The sequence below is a fragment of the Mytilus californianus genome, unplaced genomic scaffold (genome assembly GCF_021869535.1).
Source record: "Mytilus californianus isolate M0D057914Y unplaced genomic scaffold, xbMytCali1.0.p SCAF_1, whole genome shotgun sequence".
Classification (NCBI taxonomy): domain Eukaryota; kingdom Metazoa; phylum Mollusca; class Bivalvia; order Mytilida; family Mytilidae; genus Mytilus; species Mytilus californianus.
In genome coordinates this window covers 112,352,861-112,366,310 of record NW_026262581.1, presented here as the reverse complement: position 1 = coordinate 112,366,310, position 13,450 = coordinate 112,352,861, and the positions used below count along the sequence as shown (strand labels likewise).

Sequence of the window (13,450 nt, the reverse complement as noted above, 5' to 3'; positions counted from 1 at the left end):
AATGTCCCATTTCAAATTTTTAAGATCTTTGACCACATTTATTTTGTGTCAGAAACCTATATTATGTCAAAAATTTGATCACAATCCAAATTCAGACAGTATCAAGCTTGAATATTGTGTCCAAACTTGCCCCAACAGTTAAGGGTTCGACCTCTGTGGTCGTATCAGGCTGCGCTTGGCAAAGCATTTTATTAACAAGTTAAGGACATGCAATACAGAAGAGATCGCACATTGATTTTCCACAGAGGTTACACAAAGGTCGATTTTGATATGCACTATCAAAATATGCATGGAAATATATATCTTCATGACTTACTTTTCAAGATATTATTCGGTTGATTTGGCCTAAATATTGTAAAAACACAATTTTTCACATTTCAATACTTTGCCGAAAATATAGCAGAACTTTCAAACAAAAAGAGATATTTTCACCCAGTTCAATGTAAAGTGCTCCTTAGTTTATAGGCATTTAAGGTAGTTTTACAAGTTGAAGTAAAATTATGAAAGCCTTGTTGTGAAATCATCACACGGTGACTCTTACAATTACAAATTCTTGCAGAAAAATAAATCTACTGTGAATACAATCAAATGCACAAGAATGAATGGGGGCCCATATTTAATTATTATGCAAAAACTATGATAGGTAAAGAAAAACTGTAAACAAATCAAAATGATGAGCAAGACAATATCTACAAATGAGTCAACATTGGCGAAATTATCCGTTAACTTATAATAGGAGTTATTGCCCTTAAAATGAAGATTTTAACCCTTTTTTATGTGTTGGGCAAAAAGTATAGAAAATAAAGAGAAACTGTAAACAGCAAAAATTATCAGCAAGACAAGATCTATCAATAGGCCAACAAAGCTGAAATTGTAAGTCCATTTTTTTATTAAAATTATTGCCTTGATTTTTTTGTTTTTTTTGTAATTTGGGCAAAAACTATAGTAGATAGAGAGAAACTGAACACAGAAGAAATTATCAGTAATACAAGGTCAACAAAAAAATAGATTTTAGTTATGAATTATATTCTTAATACATGTATAGAATATGGAGATGTGGTATGATTGCCAATGAGATAACTATCCACCAGAGACCAAATGTCATAGAGCCTTCAACTATGAGCAATACCCATACAGCATAGCAAGCTACAAAAGGCCCTGACATGACAAAATGTAAAACATTCAGTCTTTAATATTGGAGAGTGACCATTGTTGGAAATGCACAAAGATCCAGGAGAGCGGTATAGGCTCTTTTAGAACCTCTTATTAACAATCCAATTTCTATATTTTACAGGGACCAATAGAAGACATTTCATTCCATCCATGATTGGACCATTCCTCAAAGTGACTTTGGTTCCAGAAAAAGAACTCAGGGCAGCAACTCTTCCAATATTTTATGATATGATACAATGTGAACAGAAAACAAGTGGAAATTTTGTTATGGTATGTATTATTGTTGATGATCTGTTATCTTCCTTCTCTCTACTTTTAACAAGGGTTGTCTTTCATGAAAGTTGGCCCCATCTTGTTAGAATATTTTATGCAAAAATTTAATCATCAAACATGTGAAAAGCAAAAACATAATGGAAAGCAAGATTAATAATATGATGTCAACTGTATTCTGATTCAGATGTTAAGAGAAGAGTGAATAAAAAGTACTGAAAATTCTATTGAGAAACAAACATGGTTAATTTTGCTGCATTTAATTTTAACTGTCCACATCCAGGAATTATTCATAATTTGATTTTGAATTCAAGACTGTGTGCTAAGCTTCAGTTGTTTATTTATATTTACTCTATAGATACACGTACCCAAATTTCATTGTCATATGGATTGGAAATACAGGTGATTGATAATGTCATCATGGTTTGAAGTATTTTCATATAACTTGTAAAACTAACTTTACTTAAGAAATCATGGCAATTGATGTCTTGAATTCAAAGGGAGTCTGTGGCATTCCAGCCTCCTAGATATTTTTATTACTTAAGATTTGTAAGCATTTACACAATTCTATACCAGTATGTACATTTAAAATGTTCTACAAAATATATGACCATTAGACAGTTTTTTTCAATGTAATTTCAGGTTGAAAAAGAGATTATAGAGAAGTTGGATCAGTTCATCACAATGGACAACCAAGGAGATGATGAATATAAACAATTATTCTATTCCATGTAAGTATTAACAATGTCTACACTTAATAAATGTTGATTAAACAAGAGTTTTCTAGTGTGACAAATGTGGTGTTAGTAGAACACACACTTCTTTGGTATTTCAGTACCCCATAAAATTAAAATCCATCACCTTCAGTCTAACGTTAGTTTAAATAATATTGCTTATACAAGAGAAATTTTCATTATTGAATTATATTATATTATTAATATTATTATTTGAGGGGTAAAAGGGAACAGCCAAAACAGTATCGTGTGTATAGGGCTTTCACGATTGACAAAATTACTGTATTTGTCCTATTAGAATCAGTTAAATGGTTAAATGAAAATAAATATACGGCTGCCATGAATTATGCCTTATGTTACTAATTTTCTGTCTATCATATGTCCATAGCCCTTGACCTCATTTTCAAGGTTCATCAACTACTTTAAAAACCTGTATTGTTTTTTTAAACATGAATTTATCAGTTATTATGAGTAATAATTGTATTTTGAGATCCTTACAAGGTCTTCATGTCGGATTTTTTGTGGTCTGTTCAGTTTCTCAGATAATATAAGCAATAGGTCACCTGTATTTGGTGCATGGAATGAATATAAGGTGTACAAGTATGTCTGCCAGGGTTCACCTGACCTTGACCTCATTTCATGATTCAGTGATCTAAGTGAAGTTTTCATGGTTAGGTCTGTTTCTCAGATACTATAAGAAATAGGTCTATATTTGGTGTATGGAATCATAAAACTACTGGTAAATGGAATCAGTGACTTTTATATTCCCCTGTGTGTAGATTCAGCATCTTTTGCATCATCCAAGCACTAAATTGACAAACTGTTTCATACATTTTTATTCACCATTCACTGTTCTCTGGTGAAGTCATTGAAGAAGCAAAATGGTTTGTCTTAGAATCAATAATTTCATAACCAAAGATGTAGTGTTGAAAATAAAATACTCTGTATATGTTGACAAGAAAGATGCTTTGTTCAAATTTCAAATGAAGGGGAAAAGATGCAATTAAATTTCTATTGAATTGAACAATGCAATGGTATGAAAATGGTTTTTTTTAAAGAAATGTTCTAAAGTATCTTGGAAAATGATTTTAGTAAAGTTAATTTAATATGAAATGTATGATATTTTTATTAAAGTTATGATTGATACCATAATCACTTTATCTATCGAAGTGTCATCATAACTCCTTTATAGAATTGCTAAAGATTCCATGATTTAATTTACATAACCTTGTAATAGTTGATATTGAATTGAGTTATGGCCCTTTTCTTCAAAACCTGTTAAAAATGGTCTTCATGTTTCCTTAACTAAATGAAAGGTAAAGTATATGTGATAGTTATGGAAACATTACCAGAGTTTATCTAGATTGTTCCCCTTTAAACTTGGAAATATTTATCCTTATAAGGACCCAATTAGTCTTAGAAAATTTTCTTGTAAGATAGCAATATAAATTTATGTCTATTGGTATTTTAATTTTTGCCTAATTTTGATTCTGACTTGTCATTGCAACTCTTTCTCAACATGAAACTTAAAACTTTGTTAGATCTGTCATATGCATATGTGCATGTTGGTAGCAGGTCCAGTCGCTGAGATTTGCATCTCTCTGATCATATGCATTTCCACCCTGTCTAGCAGCCATTTTGTATTCACATAAAACTTTATATACTGTAATAGAATCAACTTTTGTGGTTTTACTCGTCACATGAACACGTTCGTGGTACGTTTGTTAATACATTTTGTATATATTTTCGAAGTATAACTCAATTATATTATCAGTGTCTTTTGTATACTCCCACTCAAGGAGTTTGTAGTTGTAAAGGATTTTTAGATCTGCCAGCCAGTCACTTCCTGTTCCACAATACTTTCAAATTTTATTATACCCATGTGCATGGAACATTTTCCTCCATGTCTAATAACAAATTTGGTAATGCTTTGCAGGACTTTACATTTTTTTAAAACTTCTTGTTTAATCAATATTGAAGGCTTTTGCCAGTAAAGTAAAAATTCTACTTTAACCAGTATTCTTAGAGCCTGACATGCAGATGCAGATGTTCAGGATGTTGATTGAAATTTTGTAGAGCTACGCCCATTTTAACAAATTATATACCTACTTTTGTCATTACACTTATCATACATGGTTTATCATATAAAACTATGTGTACATCCATGTCATCTTATGTTTTTGTGGCTTATTCTGGTTCATTGAGGTTAGTTCTAGAAGCAGGTATTATTAGTTATTTGTTCTATTAATAGTTGATATATTACCTATTTTCTTTAAATTCATTTGTTCGAAAAAAGCGTCTTATGAATCTAACATTTGGTTCAGTATCTCAGATTATTTTAGAATTTACAGTTCATTTGCTAATAAATGCTAGAGGTATAGGGGGAGGGTTGAGAACTCACAAAACATGTTTAACCCCACTGCATTTTTGTGTCTGTCCCAAGTCAGGAGCCTCTGGCCTTTGTTAGTATTGTATGTTTTTTTTTAATTTTAGTGCATTTATATGTTTCGGAGTTTAGTGTGACGTCCATTTTCACTGAACTAGTACACATTTTTGTTTAGGGGCCAGCTGAAGCCCGCTTCCAGGTGCAGGATTTTCTCGCTGTGTTGAAGACCCATTGGTGGCCTTGGGCTGTTTTCTGCTCTTTGGTCGGTTGTTGTCTCTTTGACACATTCCCCATTTCCATTCTCCATTTTATTCAAAAATCCTCTTCATGATAAACAAAAGTTAAAGTACTGTACATGTCAACAGGTCAGCACACAATCAGTAATTGGAAGTACAGCTATATTTTATTGGTGAAGATGGATAGACCCATAATTAAATGAAGTATTAATTATCTCAACTATTCACAGTAAACAAAATTCTGAAAGATCTTGAAAATGAACAGAAGATAATTAATGACTGCACCATTAGGTATTAATGATGTACAAACATACTGCAGAAAATAGTTTCCACACTTCATAATCAGTTTGAAATTAAGGTGTTACAGGTAATTTGTGTGAAATTAGCCAGATAAAACCAGAAGTTATTTTTGTACTTGATGGTATTGTTGTGGTTTCTGCCAGAAATGAAAGAAGATTGATTATATCTGTACTTTGTACTGGTGCCATATTTTAATACAAATGAGAACTATACAGCAAAACTGCTTCAGCAAGGATTCCTAAATAAATCCTTGCTTCCAGATTGTGGTTAATTATTAAGATTATAACCATTTGTTTAAATATTGTTCTTGCATCTTTTTTTACATAATGCCTATCCAGGTTATTTTTTTTTTTTTTTTGAAAGAGTTTCACATTTGTCCACATACCACTGCCCAAAGGGCCAAAATTCTCATCACATGGCTTCCAGGGTCAGGTGTTGTCATCAGTTTAACTTTTACAAAAATCTCTTCCTCTGAAAATATTAGGCCATATTTAATTAAACCTGGCCACAATCATCATTAGGGTATCACCTTTAAATAACAGGTCTCATGATCCTGCCTACCAACCAACATGGCTGTATGAGTAATTGCACCTAAATGACGTTTATAATGATGCTTCATACCTTGTTTGCAGATACCTTAAGTTAAGAAATTTCCGTCTGTCATTTGCCCATTGTCCTTCACCTCATTTTCATGGTTCAGTGACTGCTTGAAAAAAAATTGCAGTTTTTTTGTCCTGTAATAGGTTAACTATATTTTGTATATGAGTTCCTTGCAACGTCTACATGTCAGTCAGACAGGGTTCACCTGACCTCGACCTCAATTCATGGATCAGTGATCAAGGTTAAAGTAACGTGATTAGGTCCTTTCTCAGATACTACAAGCAGCAGGTCAACTATATGTGGTGTATGGAATGTTGTAAGGGGTACATGTCAGACTGGCAGGTTTCATCTGACCTTGACCTTATTTTCATGGTTTATTGGTCATTGTTAATTTTAGGTGTTTTGGTCTGTTTTTCAAGTACTGTAAGCAATAGGTCAACTTTATTTGGTGTATGGAATGATTGTAAGGTCTACATGTCTGTCTAGCTGGTGTCATATGACCTTGATCACATTTTCATGGTTCATTGGTCAATGTTAAGTTTTTGTGTTTTGGTCTGTTTTTCAAATACTAATAGCAATAGGTCTACTATATTTGGTTTATGGAATGATTGTTAGGTGTACATGTCTGTCTAGCCGATGTCATCTGACCTTGACCTCATTTTCATGGTTCATTGGTCATTGTTAATTTTTTGTGTTTTGGTCTGTTTTTCAAGTACTGTAAGCTAATAGGTCAACTATATTTGGTGTATGGAATGATTGTAAGGTGTACATGTCTGTCTAGCTGGTGTCATATGACCTTGACCTCATTTTCATGGTTCATTGGGCAATGTTAAGTTTTTGTGTTTTGGTCTGTTTTTCAAATACTAATAGCATAGGTCAACTATAGTTGGTGTATGGAATGATTGTAAGGTGTACATGTCTGTCTAGCCAATATCATCAGACCTTGACCTCATTCCATGGTTCATTGGTTAACATTAAGTTTTGTGTTTTGGTCTTTTTATACAATTACCATAAGCAATGGTTCAACTATATTTGGTGTATGGAATAATTGTAAGGTGTACATGTCTGTGTGACAGTTTTTATCTGACCTTGACCTCATTGTCATGGATCTTTAAGAATGTTAAGTTAATGTGATACTTGTAGTAAAACCTTTATCTTTAAGACTTTCAACATAAAATAAATGGTCAGTAAAACAGGCAAGACATTTCAGCATGTGCACTCTTGTTGAAAGATAGTTTCACATCTGTCCACATACCACTGCAAAAATGACCAGTAAGACAAGGTCAACAAAAGAGAGATCTTAGTTATAAAATATATTCTAGTCTGATGTTGAAAAGGCACATAGATCAAGGTGAGGGACACAGGCTCTTTACAGCCTCTAGTTTTTGTCGAGCCTGCGACTTTTGTCTATCAACATCATATCAATGATTAGTAAAGAAGGCGAGACATTTCAGCGTGTGCACTCTTGTATTTACATAGAAGTGTTATCATTTATCCACAACAAGTTTAGATTTTGACAATTAAGCCAGAAAAAGACAAGATAGTACAGCAATTCATATTGTCATACAAACAAAAGCAGTGATTAAGTATCAATTTGATGACAAATAAATAGAGGCAATTAAGATTTCATTCCAAATTCACAACTATAAAACATCTTCTGAAAGTGTTACTGCATCTGGAAAATTTGAGATAATGACAGCTCTTTTTAGAACAAGAGAAAAGATAAAATATATATTTATTACTTCTATGTAAATCAGATGTATTCGGGGCTAACACCCCTCAGATATGAGAAGCTTACATCTAATATTTATTCCAAGTTTCCTTTCAAACTTCTAACTTTTCCCTCTTTTCCATAACTGTCAACTGCTGGTGAGGAAGAGATCTGTGACTGTATGATGGTTTTAAAGTGCATAATTGGACAAAAGATATAAGACATTAAGAATATTTCTGGTAGTAAGATAGAGAGTGATATAATGTTAAAATGAGATATGATCAGAATATTGTCAACAGGGAGTTTAAGTGAAGAAAAAAAGTACTGTAAACAATGAAATATTTGAACCTGGAATAATTCTGAATTATGGAAAATTGATAAGAAATGTATGATGGAAACTAACCCAATTTAGGAGGGTTAGCCCTGCATGCACGGCTAAGGGGGTTAGTTAGTTCATACTGAAATATCAGTGAAAGTAGAATTAAACATATTTAGTTGGGTTAGGTTTCATCTAACATTTGTTATCAATTTTCCAGAATTCAAAATTATTCCAGAATCAAATAATTCCTTGTTTATATATATATCCATTTCATTATAGCTGAAATTCTTAAGGTAGATCAGGTGTCTTTTTCTGAGCAACCCTTTTGGGCATGTTGCAAAAATACTTGTTTGGTTTAAAGATATTTACCAAGTATCATTGAATATAGTGTGAATGATGAATAATGAAGTGCAGTTAAGTGTATTTAAAATTTTCAGAAAAAAATCATTTTAAAATCAAGGGCAGATAATTACATTGAATTTGATAGGACAATTTGCGTTTTCTTTTATTTTTTCAAGAAAATAAGGCCCATGACCCCCTATTTTTTTTTTGTTATTTCAGAAGTATTTATGGAAAACCAATTCTCTCATTGTTTTCCAACCCATGTAAAAAAAATTGTGATTTTGTTAATTTCAATTTATTTTAAAGTAAAAACGAGGTGTGTGAATTTTAATTTTTACATTGAAATTTGAAAGTACATTGAACCAGAAGCCCTTTACAGAAGTTTAAGAAAAATCTATCAATGAATATTTAGACACCCCAGATCCCTTAAAAGGCAAAATTCTGATATCATTACATTCAAGGTTAAAAGAAGGCATCTGGCATTCAAAATTGAAATGTTTGAATAGATTGGAAGGAATGAAAGCTTTCTAATGCACAGTTGAAGTTTCTGACTGGCATATGTCAGTTGTCTATGACCTAATTCTGACTGCTTAAAAAGTTTTTTTATAAAGTTTTTTTTATCATATTATTTAAAAAAAATTTAAGTTATTATCAGTAATGGGTCTACTGCATCTGGTAAGAAGTCTTGAAGGGTTCACTTGACCTTGACCTCATTTCATGGTTCAATGACCAACATTATATGTACTTGTGAATAAGTCGGTTTCTTAGGTACTATAAACAATAGGTCAGCTTTATCTTTTTGATAAATAAAACAACTAACTGTTGGATAATCAGGATTTTGTTCTATAATTTCCATGAATATCTTAAAGCTGATCTTTAAGTTTCAAGTAGAAATGACTATGATATTATGAGATAAATAACATGAAAAATAAAGCAAGGAAAGGTACTATCTATCCTTGTCTGCTATGAAGCCATTAGATTACTTGTTGTTTTCAAATAATGCTTACACAAAGAATGCCAACGTTGTAAGCAATTGAAATGTTAGAATTTTTTATTTTCCAGGCTAAGGAAATATTTTTAATATTGTACAGAATTTTATCATTTTGGTTATCTGAAAATCATAAACAACTGATTTTGAATTTCCTCAAAGTGTTTGTTATAGAATACTGTGTTATTGGGTATGGTTTTGTTGAATTTGAAACGGTGGTCCTACCATGATTTATTTTTGGTCCATAAAATTAACCTTATTCTTGCTAGAATGAAAGGCAATTAAGCCAACAATTTGCCAAATGCCTGTATAATTATAGGCCATTTATGTTAAGTGACTTCTAAATATTTACGATTTTTTCATTGGAATATTTTGCAGTTATGGGCTGTTTTGACCTGTTGCGGTAGTTGTTAATATTCTTGTCATTGGATCTTTTGGTAGATAGTTGTTTCATTGGCAATCATATCACATCTCCATATTTTATATTCATTGATCTTTGTTTCAATTATTTCAGATTGGAATAAGAAATATTTTCAACAGCTTTAAATTTGATCATTTTCATTTGTTTAATTTATCTTCATATTCAATATTCTTGATGAATAAATATAAATAAGAAAAGTATAAATTTTTATTACTTTTTTATCTTTATTATATATATTTTGTTACTTGCAAATATCTAACCTGAATAATTATATTCTGCTGATCTACAATTACTTCATTCAGTATGAGAGATCGATTACCGGGAGGGACTGAATTAGCAAATATCTGTTATTTCAAGTCAACAAGAGGAATTATGGGTAATTCTAGTGACAGAACATGTGAAAAAAAAAGAAAGCCAATATCATAACGGTTAAATATGTTGAAACATGGAAGTATTCCATTAGAATTGCTACATGTCCCTTCCTAGTTTTCTTTTTTTTCAATTTTACCCCTTTAACAATTTTACTGCTATAACTAAGAGATTGCCATTATACTGACACCTACAAGGGCAATCAGTATACTGGCAGTTTTCAGTAAACATATAAATTAGTAAGAAAGAAATAAAAGAAAGGGAATTGTAGCACGTCTAGTATTCCATGGTTGAATTGAAATAACTTGTGGCATCAATTTTAGTTATGGTCAAATAATTTGCACTGAACAGCTAGTAAAACATCACAGGATTGTCATGTAATGGATAGGGCACATGTACTTAACAATTTGTTATTTTTCATGTTTAATTACCTAAATTGATATGCCATTTGCTGCCTGAAGCAAAAAAAAAACAGATAATAAACGTCTTATATTAATTTTACAGGTATGAAAATATGATTTGTAACAATTAAGGTGTGTTTAAATTGTCACTGAAAACATATACCACTATATAGTTACATGTCCTTGCTCACCTTTATTATAAACATTTTGTAAATTAATGTGAATATAACATGCAATAGACCTAAATGTAGTAAAAGAGGCAAAAATTAAAATTGGAATAACAATACATCTTTTATTTTCATGTATTTGTAAAATATAAATTTTTGAAAAATTTGAAAATTTTGTGATTTCTCTTTCAATTGATTCATTATTCTTGCACCTGAGTTTGATCTTTAATTTCAACACTTCATCCAATTTAAAACTTAATTAAACTTGTACAGTGCTGCTTTGGGTGTTACCGTACATTTGCATTTCTGATAATTTTTAAAAATGAATATAAGAACCCCCTTGTTATTGGTCACTTGAGTATAACTTTAAATTGTTGATAATGCTATTTCAAATATTGATATAAACACTCAATGGGTGGCAAAAACCCATCACAGAGGCAACCATGGGGTGTAAAAATTACTTTGGATTTGTTTATTGTCGTCAACTGGTATTTCCTCTTAATACAATTCAATATGCCAGTTTGTTTATTTATTTGACATCTTGTTTATTTATTCGTATGTACTGTCTTGTATATATATTGTTTGAAGGAAAAAAAACATTCTTCAGATAAATCTTATAACTTGAAAGTACATGTTAATAGAGATGAAGTTAATAAACAGGTTAGAGTTTTATTAATTATTATTTTGTTTGAAAAAAAAAGTATTTAAATATTTTTTAAATTGAAAGTGCATATACATGTATCCCCTATAATGTTTGCTCAAAATCTGGGACTAATACAAGTCCAAGTTAATGAAGGAATTAAATAAGAATATTAAGGAGAATAGATAGATATATTTTATACAGTAATTTACAAAAATGAACTTATTGCAAATGCAGTGTAGAAAAAGCTTCCTTTTTTGAGAAAAAATAGATATGTCTTAAATTAAACAAAAGAATTTTTTGGTTTGCTATTGAAAAAACAAAGGAGAACATTTTGTTTCAAATGCCTTTGCATGTGTATCAGTTTCATCTGCACTTAGTTTTTGAATGAATATCTTTTTTGAACAATTAGCAAACAGGAAATCACTTAGATCTTATCAATAGTAAAAATTTGGTTCTTATTGTTGTTTTTTATCGCTGATCATACCTGGTCAATTATGTATTGATAAAGGTAAACAGTTATGGATTCACATTAAAATCCCCTACAGCATGATAACACCTTTTTGAAGTAATCTTCAAGGTTTTCTCAATAGGGTGTAATTATCTTCCCTTTAAATAATACTTAACTGAACCATCGGGACTTCAATATCTGCTAGAGTTTGTAGGTCGTACTTATAGCGTCAGTTTTTGATATTTATGGAAATCAACAATAGATGATATTTAAAAAGTTGACCGCGTTGTGGAGCTATTTATCCTATATAGTGGTATAAGTGCCTGATTTGTAGAAATTATTCAATTGTGTTGATAGTTATGCTTTGTTGAGAAATAAAGCATGTATCCAGAAAAAGTTACAAAGGATAAATTGATACGGTCATGTAGTTTTTCTTTTCCCCAGAGACCAAAAAGTTTAAAACAACGAAGACTTTCAAGGTAAATTTAATAATCTAATCAATTTATTTTTATTATAGATAGATTTTATTTTAAAGCAAATCAATAGCAGTTTTATGTAAAAATATTTGTCTATAAATTCTCTCATCATTTTAAGAGGAAATGTTTTATCTGCCAAGAATTATTGGAAAAAATGAAAATATAGAGTTTAGTTGCAGAAAATGCATTTGCCTAGAAGGAAGAAGATTCTGAAATAGGATGCATTCTACCTTATAGCTATATTTACAATGTTTCACAACAAACGAAAAAAGTGATATTTTATTAGTATTTATAAATATTTATACAACACATTTTGAGATCACAGTAGCCTTGAATCTTGAGAGAATCAGAGTAGAATCTCTTGTTTATAATCAATAAGTTTATTGTACAAATTGTGTATATAACTTTTAACATAAAACATATTTTAAGATTATGACATACTTTGTAAAAGAGCCAAACCATTGAGTTTGACCATGTGAAGGTATTTATAGGAGGAGGATGTTGATGTTGAAGTTTTGCCAGATATTTTGCATTTTACAAGAAAATTACCAATAATTCACTATATTAAAGAGGCGTAATATCAGGGGTTTTATGAAGCTAAATAGGATGAAAAAATGTTCTTGTATGAATAGTTCTTGGTAGAAAAATCTAAATGTTTCAAAAGATGTGAAACCAAAGTAGTAATTCCATAGGTTCAGATATTTCTAGATTTTAATCATTTCTTTCTCCCTGGATCATTTAGAAAAAGGCCAACATAATTAAGGTTTCATTTTACATCACAAAGCTTTAATGTCATATAAAATGCAGTTCTTAATTAAGTTGAATAACGTTTACATAATGCTATCAAATTTAAGGCAGATTACATTTGATTCTCTTACAGTGCATCCAGACTTGTTTATGGAACTAAGGTTAATACTTTTATTTTACGCATTATCATAGTTTGGCATTCATTCTATATGCCATCCATGTAAGATTTTTTTTCAGTTATAATCAACTCAGCTGTATAAAAATAATTGGGTGGCCTTTACCTAGATTTTCTGTATGAATGGCTTATTAAAGGTTTTGACTTAAGGTTAAGAGCTAATCAATTTCTAGACAGAGAATGAAATTTCATCAGTTGATATGTCTTGGTTAGTATCAAAGCTCCATACAAAACTTGTGTCAACTTGACTTGTGCAATAGAATAAGAGAAGAGTAAGCTGACTGTCTTGAAAACTGGTAAAGATAAAGGCATGTACAACATTTAGGTCACTCTGACCTACATTTTATGCTTAATTTGATTCATGTCAGTCTATTGACCTAAATTTTATGCATGAATGATTCTACCAGTAGTTAAGGTTTCCAGATGATATATATGCTAAACAGCTGGAGACTATTAACTTATTTGCAACTGCAATGACACTTTCATATTAAAGAGCTAACTCAAATCCACCATGTTTAACTTGCTAAATCATATTAGCTGGGGA

The 13,450-nt window shown here is 30.8% G+C and overlaps 2 protein-coding genes across 9 annotated transcripts in view; one reads left to right on the top strand and one right to left on the bottom strand.

Moving 5' to 3' along the window:
- LOC127711284 (zinc finger protein 277-like) overlaps positions 1-13,450 on the bottom strand; it is a 295,784-nt gene that overhangs the window by 136,500 nt on the left and 145,834 nt on the right. The gene's annotated exons all lie outside the window — the stretch shown is intronic.
- Positions 1-13,450, top strand: part of LOC127711014 (dedicator of cytokinesis protein 3-like) — a 131,477-nt gene that overhangs the window by 81,866 nt on the left and 36,161 nt on the right. For all 8 annotated transcript variants that reach the window (XM_052216964.1, XM_052216998.1, XM_052216989.1 and 5 more), the window contains 2 exons: positions 1,295-1,443; positions 2,086-2,174. In XM_052216964.1, coding sequence (XP_052072924.1) covers positions 1,295-1,443; positions 2,086-2,174 — 238 coding nt within the window. The remainder of the gene's footprint in view (positions 1-1,294; positions 1,444-2,085; positions 2,175-13,450) is intronic.